This window comes from Callorhinus ursinus, unplaced genomic scaffold, assembly GCF_003265705.2.
Source record: "Callorhinus ursinus isolate GAN/ISIS: 27379988/994484 unplaced genomic scaffold, GSC_fseal_2.0 scaffold47, whole genome shotgun sequence".
NCBI lineage: Eukaryota > Metazoa > Chordata > Mammalia > Carnivora > Otariidae > Callorhinus > Callorhinus ursinus.
The window spans coordinates 5,636,289-5,650,406 of NW_027397109.1; the positions used below are offsets into that span (position 1 = coordinate 5,636,289).

The following is a 14,118-nucleotide window of genomic DNA, read 5'->3' on the forward strand; positions in this document are numbered from 1 at the left end:
TTAGGATCTCAAGGAAGTGGGACGCTAACTGGAGTACGATGCCCACATGTGTACACAAGCCGGTGAGGCCTTAAAGAAAAGCCAAGCATACCTGGTCTCAGGTACATTCAGATCTGTCTGTCAGTTTGACTTGCCCACCGAAGATCAGTAGCTTGGAGGCAAAGTCGCACATTAGAAACATATTAACTTGATTTCTTTGCCTCTGCAGGCCAACAGGAGGAATCGCGAACGATGGAACTCCTGATTTATACAGACTTGCTGAAAAATAGACAATGTTTGTGTTTCTTTCCCCAACTCGCTCCCACTTTTATGAGTGCTGTTAAGTTTCATTTCAGCATGTTAAATAATTTGTGACTCACTGAAATGAAACTTAACTCAGTCCTCATAAAAACAGACTAAAATGGTATTTCCATGTTTCATGTTATGGTTTGAATCAGCCTGCTATTTGGAGCTTAGTGGAATCTGCTCAAAATGCCATTTGGGAGCCTCTCGTCCCCTCCATTCTCTACCAACTAGTCACTGTGCTTCTCAAAATTTCCCAGAACTCCTTCTGCCACCCCAAAATAGCAAAATTTATAGCTGAAGGGAACAGAGGAAAAAGTTAGTAAGTGAACCATGGCAATATTTCTGTAAGTGCTGTCTTACATAAAATGTGGATCATTTCTACCTTTTATCCATTATAATCAGGTAACAGTATTGATGAATAAGTACAGATCCTCTGCTCACTAAACTCCTAAGATTTTTTTTTTTTATTACTATTCCTCTCTGTAACCAATTTTCCTTACCTTACTCATTCACAAGTACCACAGGAATCCAGAATATTCTACTTTGGCATTACTGTAACTGGGCATCATACTGTACTTGTATTTAATTTCCTATACTCTTTATTTTTTTAAATATTTTATTTATTTATGAGAGAGAGACAGAGAGAGAGAGAGAGAGAGAGCAAGCAGGGGGAGGGGCAGAAGGCAAAGGAGAAGGAGTCTTAAGTAGACTCTGCACTCGATCTCACGACCCTGAGATCATGACGTGAGCTAAAACCAAGAGTCAGATGCTCAACCGACCGTGCCACCCAGGTGCTCCTAATTTCTCATACTCTTACTTAAGTATGCTCAACTTTATCGTAAAACTTCATTAACGATGACTTTACTAAGCTGGATTCTTATGAGAACTGACTTCACGAATGGGCTAAACTTAACCTTTATGGTTTCTCTCTGAGGAATAAGAACGGTTAGAAAAATTACAGGTGGTCTTTTAAACTTCCTTCAAGAAGCCAGTGGTTTCTCGGGGATTTAATCCCCTGAGGTACCTACATGTACATGCTGCCACCACCTACCAGGATGGTGGTCCTTCTGCTAGGACCGGTGAGCCGCCTGGAGGTGGCTGGTAACTGGGGCACATCCGTGCAGAGGAGATGGTACTTGTGAGAACCGACAAGGGGTGGGGCAAGGCTCCAATGAGCAGGAGCCTGCCCACCTGCCAGAGAACATCATGAGGCGGGCCACTGTCTGCACCTGTGTTGAGGGGTAAGGTGCTTGGTTAGTGCTAATCTCCGTGCAGCGGTCAGTAAATGCAATGACCAGGATGGGGGTGGAGGCATTTGGGGGGCTGGGGGGGGGGGAGGGGAGGGGGTGGCATCCGGGAATGGGAAGGCAAGTGTACCCATGTTATTGCCATCACATTCAAGTGCAGAGCAGGCTCTGGCTGGAAGGTGCCAGATGACCACAGACCTAAGGTTATCAGAGCCCTTGTGTGGCTTCTCAACCATGTTGTTCTGACTGAAAAACTGGATAGTTCGCTGTCATGGCACAGGGAAGATCTCCTCATTGAAAAGCATGTGGTTAGAACCAAGGTCACAGAAGGGGCGCATTGGCACTGACCACTTAGAGCTGAAATCATGTCTGGCCACTTACTACTGACCCCACTGGCCAGACAATTTCAGGATTCTTAGAAATGCCTGCACGTTGGCAAGAACATTGCAAAAGATGCTGGCAAGAACCCAGAGGTGGCTCAGATCATGCTGCTCAAAAGGGTACAAGTGCTTTTACTTGGAAACCGTTCCTAGGGAAATGTTCATTGTTGTGCTGTAGGATGGCCGGTGTTAAGTGTAGAATTTAGGAAAGTAAAAAAACCCTGCACTTGACTTGCTGGCAGGTTTAACAGAGAAATGCTAACAACTTCGGTGACAATGATAAGACCTGTGTTCACGCTGCCCCAGGCCCTGAACATTCTCCACGACAACACCACAGCCCTGAGGGCCACCAGCCCCACCACTGTCACTGCCTCCTTCCCCGGGAGGGCGCCTTGCCAAGACTCTCGGGCACCCAGTGCCTATCACCCACACATATCTGGATTTCATAACAAAGCCAGGCAGTGCCAAAGGAGTCTGGATTTCATCAAGCTTTTTTTCCTGAAAAATCTGTTTGGGACTAGTTTGGACTTTTCAGGGAAAAAAATCCACCAGGGTTGAAATGGCCACAGGACAGGAACTACCCTAGAAGTTCTGTTTGCGTCTGTGTCTTCCTGCCTTTCTCCCCTTCTGCTCCATCTGTCTTGCCCTCAGCCAGGCATCACGAAGAAGAGAGAACAAGCAAGATGTGCTGCCTTATGGGGTCAGTGGGTCCAAGGCCTGGAGGCAGGTTTCTGGTACCAGTACAGTTAGGGAGAATGACAGTTTCTCTCCCCCGTGACCCCTGGAATTTACAACTGTTCAAACGTTTTTAATATTTCCATGAAACTGAGCATCAGAGATGGGTGTTGACTTTGGGAGGTGTGGGCACCCCGAGGCATCAGTAGCCTCATGGCTCCTGGGACGCAGCTTCTCTTTTCCTGGCAAAATGAGAAGGCCCCTCAGGAGCCCTTGGTGAGTCCATGCTTACTCTCATGCTGCAGGTGCTTGTCCGTGGAGGCCAAACAAGGTAAAGCGAAAATCGGAGGCAAGACCTCGTTTTCCTTTCTGTGCCAAATGCACAGCTCTCCTGCTATCCATCTGCTTGCTTCAGCCTCCGTTTCCGGGAGCTGCTCCCAGATCCTGTTGGGCTCACCTGCTGAGGACACGGTGGAGGGGGAGGACTCTCTCATGACAGGTACAGCTCAAACTGCATCATCAGGAAATACGGCACATGTGGCATAATGGAGGGTGGCATTACCTGAGTCGTGGCCCTCTGGGCACTGGAGATACACAGCCTCCTGACTCCCTTCCCCAATTCCACATCAGGGCGATGCCCATTCTTAATGGAGAAACAGTCTTGTTACACTGAGCTGGAGAGCGTTGCCGCAGGAGGGCTCAGCTTCAGGTTCGTCCCCAGCTCAGGCAGAGTTAACAACAGGTGGAAGATGAGCTTCCATCCATCTTGTCTTCCTTTCTCCCTCCTTGCTTTTTCCTTCTGTCTTCTTAAATGACACTTATCATTCGTTCTAATGAGTCACAGACATCCGACACCAGGATGGCTTTGGGGACTATACCACAGTGGGTGGAGTGGTTCCCCAAAGCCAGGCATACTGACTTCCCTGGGTACTGCCTGTGAAGGAACCTGCTTTGTTCCTACTCTATCTTTGGTAGCTAGACACAGAAGAGCTTGTCCAATAACATATTCATATGTATCTTCCAGCCTGACCTTAGTATTCGACCTGTTCTGCCCTTTGTTGGAACGACTAAAGTTTTAAAATTTTAAGACTTCTGAGATTATCGTTTCCACTAGTCTCCCAGCCACCTCAGCTCCCAGTAGGCCTGTGGGTGAGCTTCATGCTCAGTCGCTGCTGACCAAGGATGGGTGCCAAGTTGCCTTCTTGCGAAGATCCATCCCCCCAAGCCTCCCGAGGTCTCTGCCTCCCACCCCCCAAAACCTTCTGGGGGTGAGGGAGCCTCCCCTCCAAAGAAAGCCCCACCAAAGACACAAGGAAAACACGTCACCTGGCACTTGCCGTGCACACAGAGGTCGGTCTCATAGGGCCCGCAGGGTGTGCCATCCAGGACCCTGTCGGCCACCAGCAGCGGGGATTCCTTCCCGAGGGGTGAGCAGTAGAGTTCACATGGTTTATCTGAGGAGGGAAAGGGGAAGGTGGACATTGATGTAGGAAGGGGTGTGTGGGCGACACAAGGTGCAGGTGCACGGGGTGCGGGGGGGGATGAGCCAGCAGCGTGCAGGGACATGTGGGTGGTGGCCCAGAGGATGAGAGGTCAGTATGGAATATGGAATAAAGGTCACAGAAACCCAGCACATGTTCCTCAGAGATGTGCACCTGCCCCCTGGAACACTCCACACAGCAAATGCAGAAAGACACATGAGTGAGGGCTCTGTGGGCTTTTATTCACCTTATTCTCTTCATCCTTGGCAAAGATATAGTATTCCTTTTCCTTAAGGCATTAAAAATACGAGGCTGAACATTTTGTGGTGTGCTAACCTCTAAGTGAATTGAGTATGTATGAAGGGAGAGCCTGGGAGCTTCTCCCGTTGTGGGGGTGAGAAAGAGGGAGAAGGTGAATGAGGATGCCTCTGGGTAGGCGGGCGTGTGGGCCCTATGGATGTCTCTACAGCAGTGGCTTTTGCTAAACGCTTTAGTGCTCCACCAGCTGCTGGGTAAAAGCTGCAAGGCTGTGATATGTGGCAAGAAGGTCCTGGAAGAAACTGAGCTGCAGAAAAGTACAAGAACAAAGGGGCCTCTAGGACAACTTGTAAGAGCCAGGTCACCAGGCAGGATGAAAACCCTGGTTTCTGCTGCTCTTGGAACCAAGTGAGCTCCTAGAACATGACAAGCTCTCATGCCTTTGCCTAAGCTGTTCCTTTGCCTGGCAATTCCTCTCTGCACAGAGCTTTCTGGAATTTTCCTATCACCCCGGAAGCTTCTACTCCAGAGCTCTCTCTTCTCATGCCATCTCTGACATGGAATCTCCATCGCGCTTTGCATACAACTCCATCAAAGCCCTTAGCCATTATCCTATTGTCTTATAATTGTTTGAGTTACTTTCATATACAAGGGGATTTCTTATAAGGTGGGTTCCATTGCTAAAAGAGTTTGAAAGGGATGGATTTTAATTATCTTTAGATTGAAGAACTGACAGTCCTGGGAGACCTTAGAGAACAAGGGACTGAGATTTTTATCTCTTGTCGCCAGGCCAGGCCAAGGACCTGGCTCACAGAAGGACTTGGTAAATATTTTAATCTTTCCATATAAACTTTAGAATGAGTTTGTCGATATTCCCAAAATAACTTGCTGGGACTTCACTGGGATTGCACTGAATCTATAGATCAAGTCAGGCGGAACCGACATCTTGACAATATTGATTCTTCCTATACACGAACATGGACTCTCTCCCCATTTAATTCTTTTGACTCATTCATCAGATTTTCCCTCATATAGATCTTGTACATATAGTGTTAGATTTATACCTAAATATTTCATTTTTGGGGTGCTCATGTAAATGGTACTGTGTTTTTTAATTTCAAACTGCATTTGCTCATTGCTGGTATATAGGAAAAGTGACTGATTTCTGTACATTTACCTTGTATCTCTCAACCTTGCTATAATCATTTACTAGTTCCAGGAGGTTTTTGGGTATTTTTGTTTTTTGTTTTTTGTTTTTGTCATTGTTGTTTTTTGTTGATTCTTTTGGATTTTCTACATAGATGATCATGTCATCATCAAACAAAGGTAGTTTTATTTCTTCCTTCCCAATCTGTATGTTTTCAATTTCCTTTTCTTGTCTTATTGCATTAGCTAGGACTTCCAGTATGACGTTGAAAAGGAACAGTGAAAGAAGAAACCCTTGCCTTGTTCTTGATCTTAGGAGAAAAACTTCAAGCTTATTTTTAAATAAATGAATGGATTTTGTTCTTCTCTGTGTAACTGTGAAAGAGAAATGCACCCCTTTTTCTCTCCAAGTCAACGAATTCTAATGACGTTATTATGATTATTTTGCAAAGAAACCTCCAGAGAGAGAAACACCAACACTTTTGTGCTGCCTGTCAGGCCCTTTGTTTCCACCATTGGATCATTTTCCCCACTGGGTCCTTCCAGTGGTCTCAGATGAGCAAGTGTAGGGGTAGAGAAAGGCTTCTGGAGTTGACTTGGCTTCAGAAGATCTTGGCATTCCAGCTGGACAGTTCTTGTCAGAGCTGATGTGTTGTCTCACCCAGGCTCTGTGGCTTTCATGACTGAATGACATTCACAAACCCACGAACATGTTCAGCAGCTTTCCATGGCTCCTCTTCCATGGAGCTCTGCTGACCAACATGCCCAGTGGGAAGCCTTGCCTTAAAACACTTGGAAGAAGCTACAAAGGCTCAGTAGAAATGTTCAACTTGTCTGTTCCAGTTAGTTGTGGAGGTGGGGGGAAAGTGCTGTGACGAACAACTTCCCAGTAAGTAATGTTGCTTCAGTGTTTATTCATTCAAAAACTGGAATTGAGCCTCTCCATCACACAAGACACTCTTTGAGCACTGTTGGGAAAGAAAGATGAGTAGTGCATGTTTTTCAAGGCCCTGGTAGTCTCATGGACAAGTACAGAGTGAATCCCGGATGAGGCAGACTGTGAAAAGCCCCATGAATGGGCCTGAGCTGTTAGAAGACAGGGCATAAAGTCGAAGGAATGGCCCAATCCCTCAGGTAGCAGGCTAGAGGCAGGTGTCCCTCCATTTAGACAGAATGACTCAGGAAGGCAGCCAGTGGAAGAAGTATGGGAGATGGAAATGTAAACTGAGATTAGGTTCTGGGATGTTCATTTGACAAAGTTTTTGAGGTGCTCTTGGGGACCCTGAGGTTTCCTGTGAGCATCCTGGGGAACCACTGGGAGAATGTAGCACCACAGTCCCCAGTCTGAGTGGATGGGGGATCTTCTTCACACACTGGGCTTCCTCTTGGTGTCTATGCATTTCATGTGGGAGCTGTCATTGTTCCGTCTTATAGACAGACATGTGAGGCTCAGAGAAGGTGCACGGCTACCCGGAGCCCCTTGACAGGCAGGGCCTCTTTGTCCCTGCCTAGTTTTCTTCTACCAGCCTGTGCTCTTTTTGAATAGAGAACTCTGGTGCCCCAAAATACCAAGAGGCAAAATGGTATTACTGAAAGCAAACCACCAGTTTTATGAATGTTTCTGGTTTCTGAATGTATACTCTGATTTGAGCAGAAATGGAAATGGGATTTGGATAGAAAAGTAGAGGGTCTTTTGTGGCAAGTTAGAAAGACCAGACTTGGAGGGGAATGAAGATTGTTTATCTGGGCTCTTTGATATAAATATCAGGGAAGTGGAGATTCTCAGATGGAGGGATTTTGGCCATGACCCCAGGCAAGCAGGTATACTGCACTGGAATCTCCCACCTGCAGACACTGCCCTCCTCGGCTTGGGCAGTCTGGGGGCACCCAGACTCCAGAACAGAGTCCAGAGGTAACACTTCCTTCCTTTGCTCAGCTGAAACTTCATTCATCCATCTCCTTTTCTGAGGTCTGTGCTCAGAATTTAGGGCCCCCCCCACCTCTAGGAAGGTATGGCACTATCTCCCAAAGGGACTCAGGATAACCTTTATAAAACTTGAGGAGGAGCCCCTCAAAATTCTCCTCTAAGCTACCTTGTGTGGGCAATTAATCCCCAGATAAATGAGGTGCCGTGATTCCCCTCTGGGTACAGTGTCTTACATTCTTAGTAGTACAGAAGGAGGTCAAATCTTCTTAAGAGTTATATAACCATGCACTCCAAGGAAAGAAGCGTGGGGCATTCTCTTACATGGCTGATGGGTGCCAAAATGAAATCCTAATGAGGCTACACTGTCTGGTGTGGTTCCTGGTCTCTCACTGGCCCACTTGTTGCCAGGACTTATGCTTGGATGGGGAAACCACAGACAGGGCAGCGGAGATGAGCTCAGGGGCTTGAGAGCCACACTATCTTATCTGCTTAGTGGAGGCTTGGAGGATTCCCCCCCCCCGTTCTCCATGGTGAAGAGGACACTTGTGGCTCTTAGCACTCTTGCTATTCTTGCTCTGCCAGTGGTTACAAGCGCTTACTAATTTTGAGGCCATCACAAGAGCTCACTCCCGCTCTGTCCGGCTATCTGTGGGGGATAAAAAGGAGGCTGCTCAGTCCCTTGTCCCCAAAGCTGCCCACCATAACTCCAGAGCCTGGCCTTAGTTGATCGGACCGGCAGAAGCCACTTGACTGTAGCTGTACCAATCAGAGTCTTTCTCTCCATCACAACCTCATAGATCGCTTCATGAGGCCTCAACTGATTGGACTAAGAGTGGCCACCTGACCGCAGGTGGACCAATCAGAGTCTCTCTCTTGAAAAATCAGCACTAAATTCAGATTTAGAGCAGCTGTGTCTACTCATGGTTGATGAATCTGAAAGAAGTCTGTACTCCCTTATCCACAATTCGGAAGTGCAAAAAGCTCTGAAAACTGCGAGTATTTTCTTACATTTGTGGCAAACACATTTGGCAGCAAAACCAGCCTTGACTGACATGAGGCTGTTGGTAGTGTTCAATATCTCAGTTAGAGACTGTTCATGGGTTATTTGGTAGAGACATCTGCGTGCTTCTCTGGACTGTGGGGTGCTTCCCTGGACCCCATTGGGAGTATTAAGTAATATATGGTTGATGCGCTGTTGTTAGATATCTGTCTAACACCAAAAACGCTTTGGCCACATCTGGCCCCAAAGGATTCAGATAGAGGATGAAAGTGTTGTGGGCCACCGTTTGGCCTACATGTGGACAAGTCATGGGAAAGCCAGTTTTCAGTTGGGAACAGGAAGAAATGACTCACAAACACAAACTGTGGTGGGCATGGAGAGAGGGTCCTGATATTTTCAGAGGCCCTGTCCTCAGACCCCAGCCCTTGGGATCTGAGACACCCTGCGTCTTTGCAACTTCTTTTTCATCAAGCAACTCCAGTCAGCTTGGCTGAACTGGGGTCAGAGAGTCCCTAACCATCATACCCTCCATACCCTGGAAGGCTCAGACCCAGAGGGGGTTCTGCCGTGCTTGGGAGGAGCTGGAAATGCACCTCCAGGTCCAGACATGGCCTTAGCCAAGCCCTCCGACACTTCAGTGGGCATGTGGCCTGCTGGCTTGGGCAGGAAGCACTGAACTCCTGAAGGTTTCCACTTAAATGAGATTCCACGGGGAAAGCAGAAATGGGGTGGGTTTGGCAACAGGCCATCTCCATGGGTTTCTGTCTAAAGGCTTTCCTACTTAGAACTCTTTTCTAAGGAGAGCCTTTGTCTTCTTTTGGAGGTGGTATGGATTTGTGGTCCTGAGCCCTCCCTTGGAAAATCTACCTCTGCAAGAATTCTTTTTTTTTTTTTTCAGTAAGAGAAAAAAAGAAAAAATATAGCTTCCCCTTTCTTGAACCGTGTGTCACTCGCCAAAGAATTCCACAGTGATAGCAATGCTATGAATAGGGCAGTCATAATGGGCTTCGAGAAGCCCAGAGCCCAACCACAGGAATCGTTCCCATCACGGCTGAGCTAGAATTGTGACTTTTATAAGCTGATTTTTGAGAGGAGCAAACTTATAATCTGTATTCTCCCCCTGCCCTCTGAATTGGCCGTTTGTTATTTTGTTTTCATGCTTGTGAAATGTGCCTGTTGAAAACGCTGGCTTCTGTTTCTATTTGAGAGGGAAATGAAACCAAATCTGCAAGAAGTCATGACAATTCCACCCCAGAGGGGGGGATGTGTCAAGCTAGCATTGCAAAGGCCTGAATTTGGGGTCTCTCCCTCAAAGACAAAACGCTTACTGCCCACTAGCTGTCCTTATCAAAGAGGGTGGCACTTTTCAGATCAAAGGCGGTCGCACTCTGGCTGTAATTATCTATTGCTTTGGTAGAGAGAAACGAAAAGCAGGTGGGTCACGACACATTCTGAACCTGGTGAGCTTCCCCAGATAGCTGCCCTGCGAAGCTTCCTGGGTGCGGGGTCTGGGGCAAACATCCATTTCAGCCCCTGGGATGATAAGGGACCCGAGGAGCTCAGCAATCCAAAAATGGTTACAAGTAAAATAGAAGTTTAATCTGGACTTGGAGAAATCTGTGGAAAACCAGACATTTAAGTGGGATTTCTGCATTGAATAAAGGAGCTGGAGAATGCAAAGCTGAAGCAGGCTGAGGAAAGAATAACAACAATGCTGTGCACACAGTTGAGTGGAAACGGGGACGGTGTGAGTCCCTCTTGGATTTTGCTCCCAAAAAGCAGGAGAGGACCTGACAGAGGACCTAAAGTGTCTCTGTCCAGCAGGCTGAGACAGCTGATGGTTTGGAAACAAGGCTGCTCCTCATCATAACCCACTCCACCATGGTGCTGGACACAGGGCAGCCTCTGCCTGGGCTGTCTTTCTCCTGATTAGGGGTCCAAATGTGCTCGAGACATATGGAAGCCCCCTGGGTTTTCCTGCATTAGAGGAATGGCCAGGCAGAGAGCAGCAAGGCTCCTGCTTGAGTCTCTGCCTCCAGCTGCACATGTTCCTTTCGGGAGGGTGGGTCTCCTCTCTCCCTTGTCTGCAGAAAAAGCTGAGGGTATGTAGGCCGCTCTCCTCTTGAAGTCTCGGTTAGCCGATGGTGCACCTCCCATTACAAGGCTCTAAAAAGTGGTGTTCTTTTTTAAAAAGGATAAAAGTCTGGGGAGCTCCCTGAGGCTTTTAAATGAGCCCACAGCCGAGTGGGCTGGTAGTATCCGCCACGATTGAGAACATCCCACGTTACTTTACAACTTGGTTCGGAGCTGATGGGTCAGGTTGCTGGGTTCAGAGTTGCAGGTCTGGGGCCATTATTCCCTGGGATGACTGGGCCTCCCTCTGCACAGCTACGCACACTTGAGCTTGTAATAGCCGACTGCAGGGTGTAGATTTCAGAGGTTCTTCAAACCACAAGGAAGAAACCTAAGACCTGGCACAGGAACCTCATTCTCCTGCAAAAGACTTTAGAGGCTGTTAAAAATCAGGCGCAGTCACTGTAGTTCTTATTAAAGCCTCTTCACTCGACACTTATGAAGTCATGCTCTGTCCGTCTTACTCGAGTATTGGAAGCCAGATGATAGCTGGTTATTTACTGAGTCAGCTCCTCCAGAATGGGGCTCCCTCCCTGCTCCTTATCAGCCGCGGGAACTTTAGTGTGTCATATAACCTGTAACCTCTTATCTTTGCATGGCTCGCTCTGCATAGTAATTGAGATGACAGATGCAGAGCTAACTTGGGCCTGGCTTATGGGGTGCTCAACAAATAGGACCGCATTGTCATCATTACGACACAGTCTTGTCTCCCGAAGATGAGAATATTAAGTGTAAAAGACCTTGAACTAGGCCATGGCGGGTAGGTGGTCCTTCAATAAACAAACATTCCAAATCCTACAGACATGATATACCACCTAGAATTTGATCAGCCACTGGAAATGCTTGCAATAGACCATGGGGCAGAGTCCCCTGATTCGGGAGAAACCTCTTGTAAGGAAAACGTGACCTGTGCCTATCATCATCTCTGAGTTGTAAATTGTCCTCAAAACTTTTTTTTCCAAACACTCTAGTCAAGGAGTGAAAGCCAACGCAAAACGAACCAAGAAAAGAAATGCAAGAAAGCATCAACGTTGGAAAGAGAGAGCAGACACAGAAACCCACCATCCTGCGCCTGCAGAGCCTCACTCTCCTCAAAGTTGGCCCTGGGCCCCTCAGCACATGGCACTAGGCGGCAGGCTGCCAGCACCCCCGCCTTGCTGCAAATGGGGGTGCAGGACGATTCTGGTCTGCTGCCTGCCTCACAGCTGCTTTTGAGAAATCTCCCAGAGCTGGGTCATCCAAGTTCAACCCCACTGCTCGAGAAGCCGGTCCACCGCTGACTGGCGCAGTGGGGCTGGAGCGTCCCATTGGATGGATGGCTGGGAAGGGGGACCCCTGTGGGGTTTCCTAGGAGGTGTTTACATTCTTGGGAGGAGAAGTGGGGGGGGGCACTGTGAAAGGACGTGCCATATGCCTTTACCATCAACCACCACTGCTGTCAGCAGGCCCTTCTTCTTGCTGCTCAGTCGGTCGTGTGTCTGGCACTGCTGGTCCCGGAAGCTGGGCAGGCCCTTGGGACAGGGAAGGTTCTCGCAGACAGCATGCTCCACACTGGCTCCCAGGCAGTGCGTGCCCCCAGGCCCAGGGCTAGAAGGAAGAGAAAGGTCTGAGTTACCCAGATGGTGCTGTGGAAACAGCAGGGGGGCTCGGTTTTTTGCCTCTCTTGCCAGGAGGGGGAGGGGCCGGGCAAGGTTTCCAAAGCAACCTCCCTCTGCTCTTCCACACCATATCTCAGCAATCCCAGTCCCATGCTGACGGCGTGTTTAACTGAGCCGTCAGAAAAAATGCATCCAAGAACTGTAAATCAGGGTCATCTGGAAATAGAATACGGTATCAGTTCAGCAAGATCCACAAATTGGGTCTTTCATCTGAACTTAAAACTTGGCCATTTGTAACACTGAAAACCCCAAGGGGGAATTTTTAGTGTGTGTGGGTTTTTTGTTTTTGTTCTGTTTTGTTTTTTTGGTCTTCTATAAAACAAAGACCTTTACGTGGCTCCCAGGTCCACTCTGGAGGTCACTAAGTTTCAGGATGAGTAAATAGCTCTCATTTAACTTTGTAATGCAGAGAATCAGAATGATTCATTAACTTGTTCAATGGCTTTGGGTAGAGACCTGCCAGATCCCGGCTCTGCAACCTTTACTTGGGTACTTGGGCAAGTGTGAGACCACGAGTGGTCAAAGACGCATCCTGGGTCCCTGAGGCTCTGTGCTTAGACTGGGGTTCTAAGTAGTTCTGGAGACCCAGCTGTGTTCTCTGGCCAAACCCATGTGTGTGAGGGGCACTGAGTAGGAGCAGGAGGATACTGGGGGCTGGCTGAAATGTAGGGTCTGCGCAGCTGTTCCATGAAGCCCTGGGGTGTCCTCACAGGACCCTGACCCAAGCAACCTCAGTGGTTCTCTTCATTTCCATGATGCCAAAATCACCATGATGGAGTACGATTGTTTTCTCCCCGAACTTTTTACTGAAATTCAGCATCGAGGGGAAAAGAACACAAATCACAACGGTTTTGCTCAACGGCTTTTCACAAATTGCATACACCAGTTGGCAGGACAATAGTTTTGACCCAATAACCACACTGAGTATTTCTTTTCCTCCCTTTGCCATTCCCTGTAGTCAGACAATGAGGCCACCCTATGATCACTGCTTCAGGGGAGAGAGATCACAGCAGAAGTCCTTAGGCTTTTGTGTCATCAGGGGTCTACAAACTTCTTCTGCAAAGGTGACTATTTCTGGCTTTGTGGGCCATGTAGTCTCTGTCCCAACTACTCAACTCTGCCACTGTTGTACAAAGACAATGCAGAGCCAAAAGGGCATAGCTGTGTGCCAATAAAACTTTATTTATAAAACCAGGTGGTGTACCAGATTTGGTCCATGGGCCATCATTTCCCGGTTCCTGGTCTACATAAATATGTTGGGGAAAATGTCTGGAGCAGGAAGAAAGGCTCCACTCTTACCTCTATGCCCACCTCATGTACACCAGACAACCTCTCCTTCACTTGGGCATGGCAGCAACCTTGAGAGGTTATACATACCGGTGGCCCCAGAGAGGGGCCCTGAGTTCTGATCTCCAAGTCAGGAAACAGCAAAACCTCTCTAAGGTTTATGGGATCTGAGAACAGAGAGACCTTTTGTTCTTTTTCCTTCCCAGAACACCAGGGAGGCAGCTGGATCTCAGGGAAATGACTGCATGGCATGTTTAGGGAGACAGAGTTTCCCAAGAGCCCTGGGCCTGAATGCCGAGTGTGGACAGATGAATGGATTCCGGTGCCACAAAGCACAGTGTGGAAGAAAGAGAGAGGGGGAAAGCCATGTGGACCAGCAGGAGGGACATCTCTGCAACAGGCGAGTTCCCACGGCTGGGACCAGAGAAGGGATGGGTGAGGCAGCAGATGCTCTATGGTGAGAAGTTATGGGTTGAATTGTGTCCATCCTAAAGTCATATGCTGAAGTCCTAACCCCAGTGCCTCAGAATGTGGCCTTATTTAAAAATAGGACCATTGCAGATGTAATTAATTAAGATGAGATCATACGAGAACAGGGTGAGCTCCTAATCCAATATGACTAGTACTGTTATAGAAAGGGG

At 48.0% G+C, this 14,118-nt stretch overlaps 1 protein-coding gene across 1 annotated transcript in view; it reads right to left on the bottom strand.

Annotated features, from left to right (window-relative positions):
- The window catches only part of ADAMTS17 (ADAM metallopeptidase with thrombospondin type 1 motif 17), a 359,075-nt gene that overhangs the window by 120,254 nt on the left and 224,703 nt on the right, over positions 1 to 14,118 (bottom strand). The window contains exons 14-15 of the mRNA XM_073882500.1: positions 11,953 to 12,119; positions 3,914 to 4,041 (exon numbers count right to left, since the gene is read on the bottom strand). Coding sequence (XP_073738601.1) covers positions 3,914 to 4,041; positions 11,953 to 12,119 — 295 coding nt within the window. The remainder of the gene's footprint in view (positions 1 to 3,913; positions 4,042 to 11,952; positions 12,120 to 14,118) is intronic.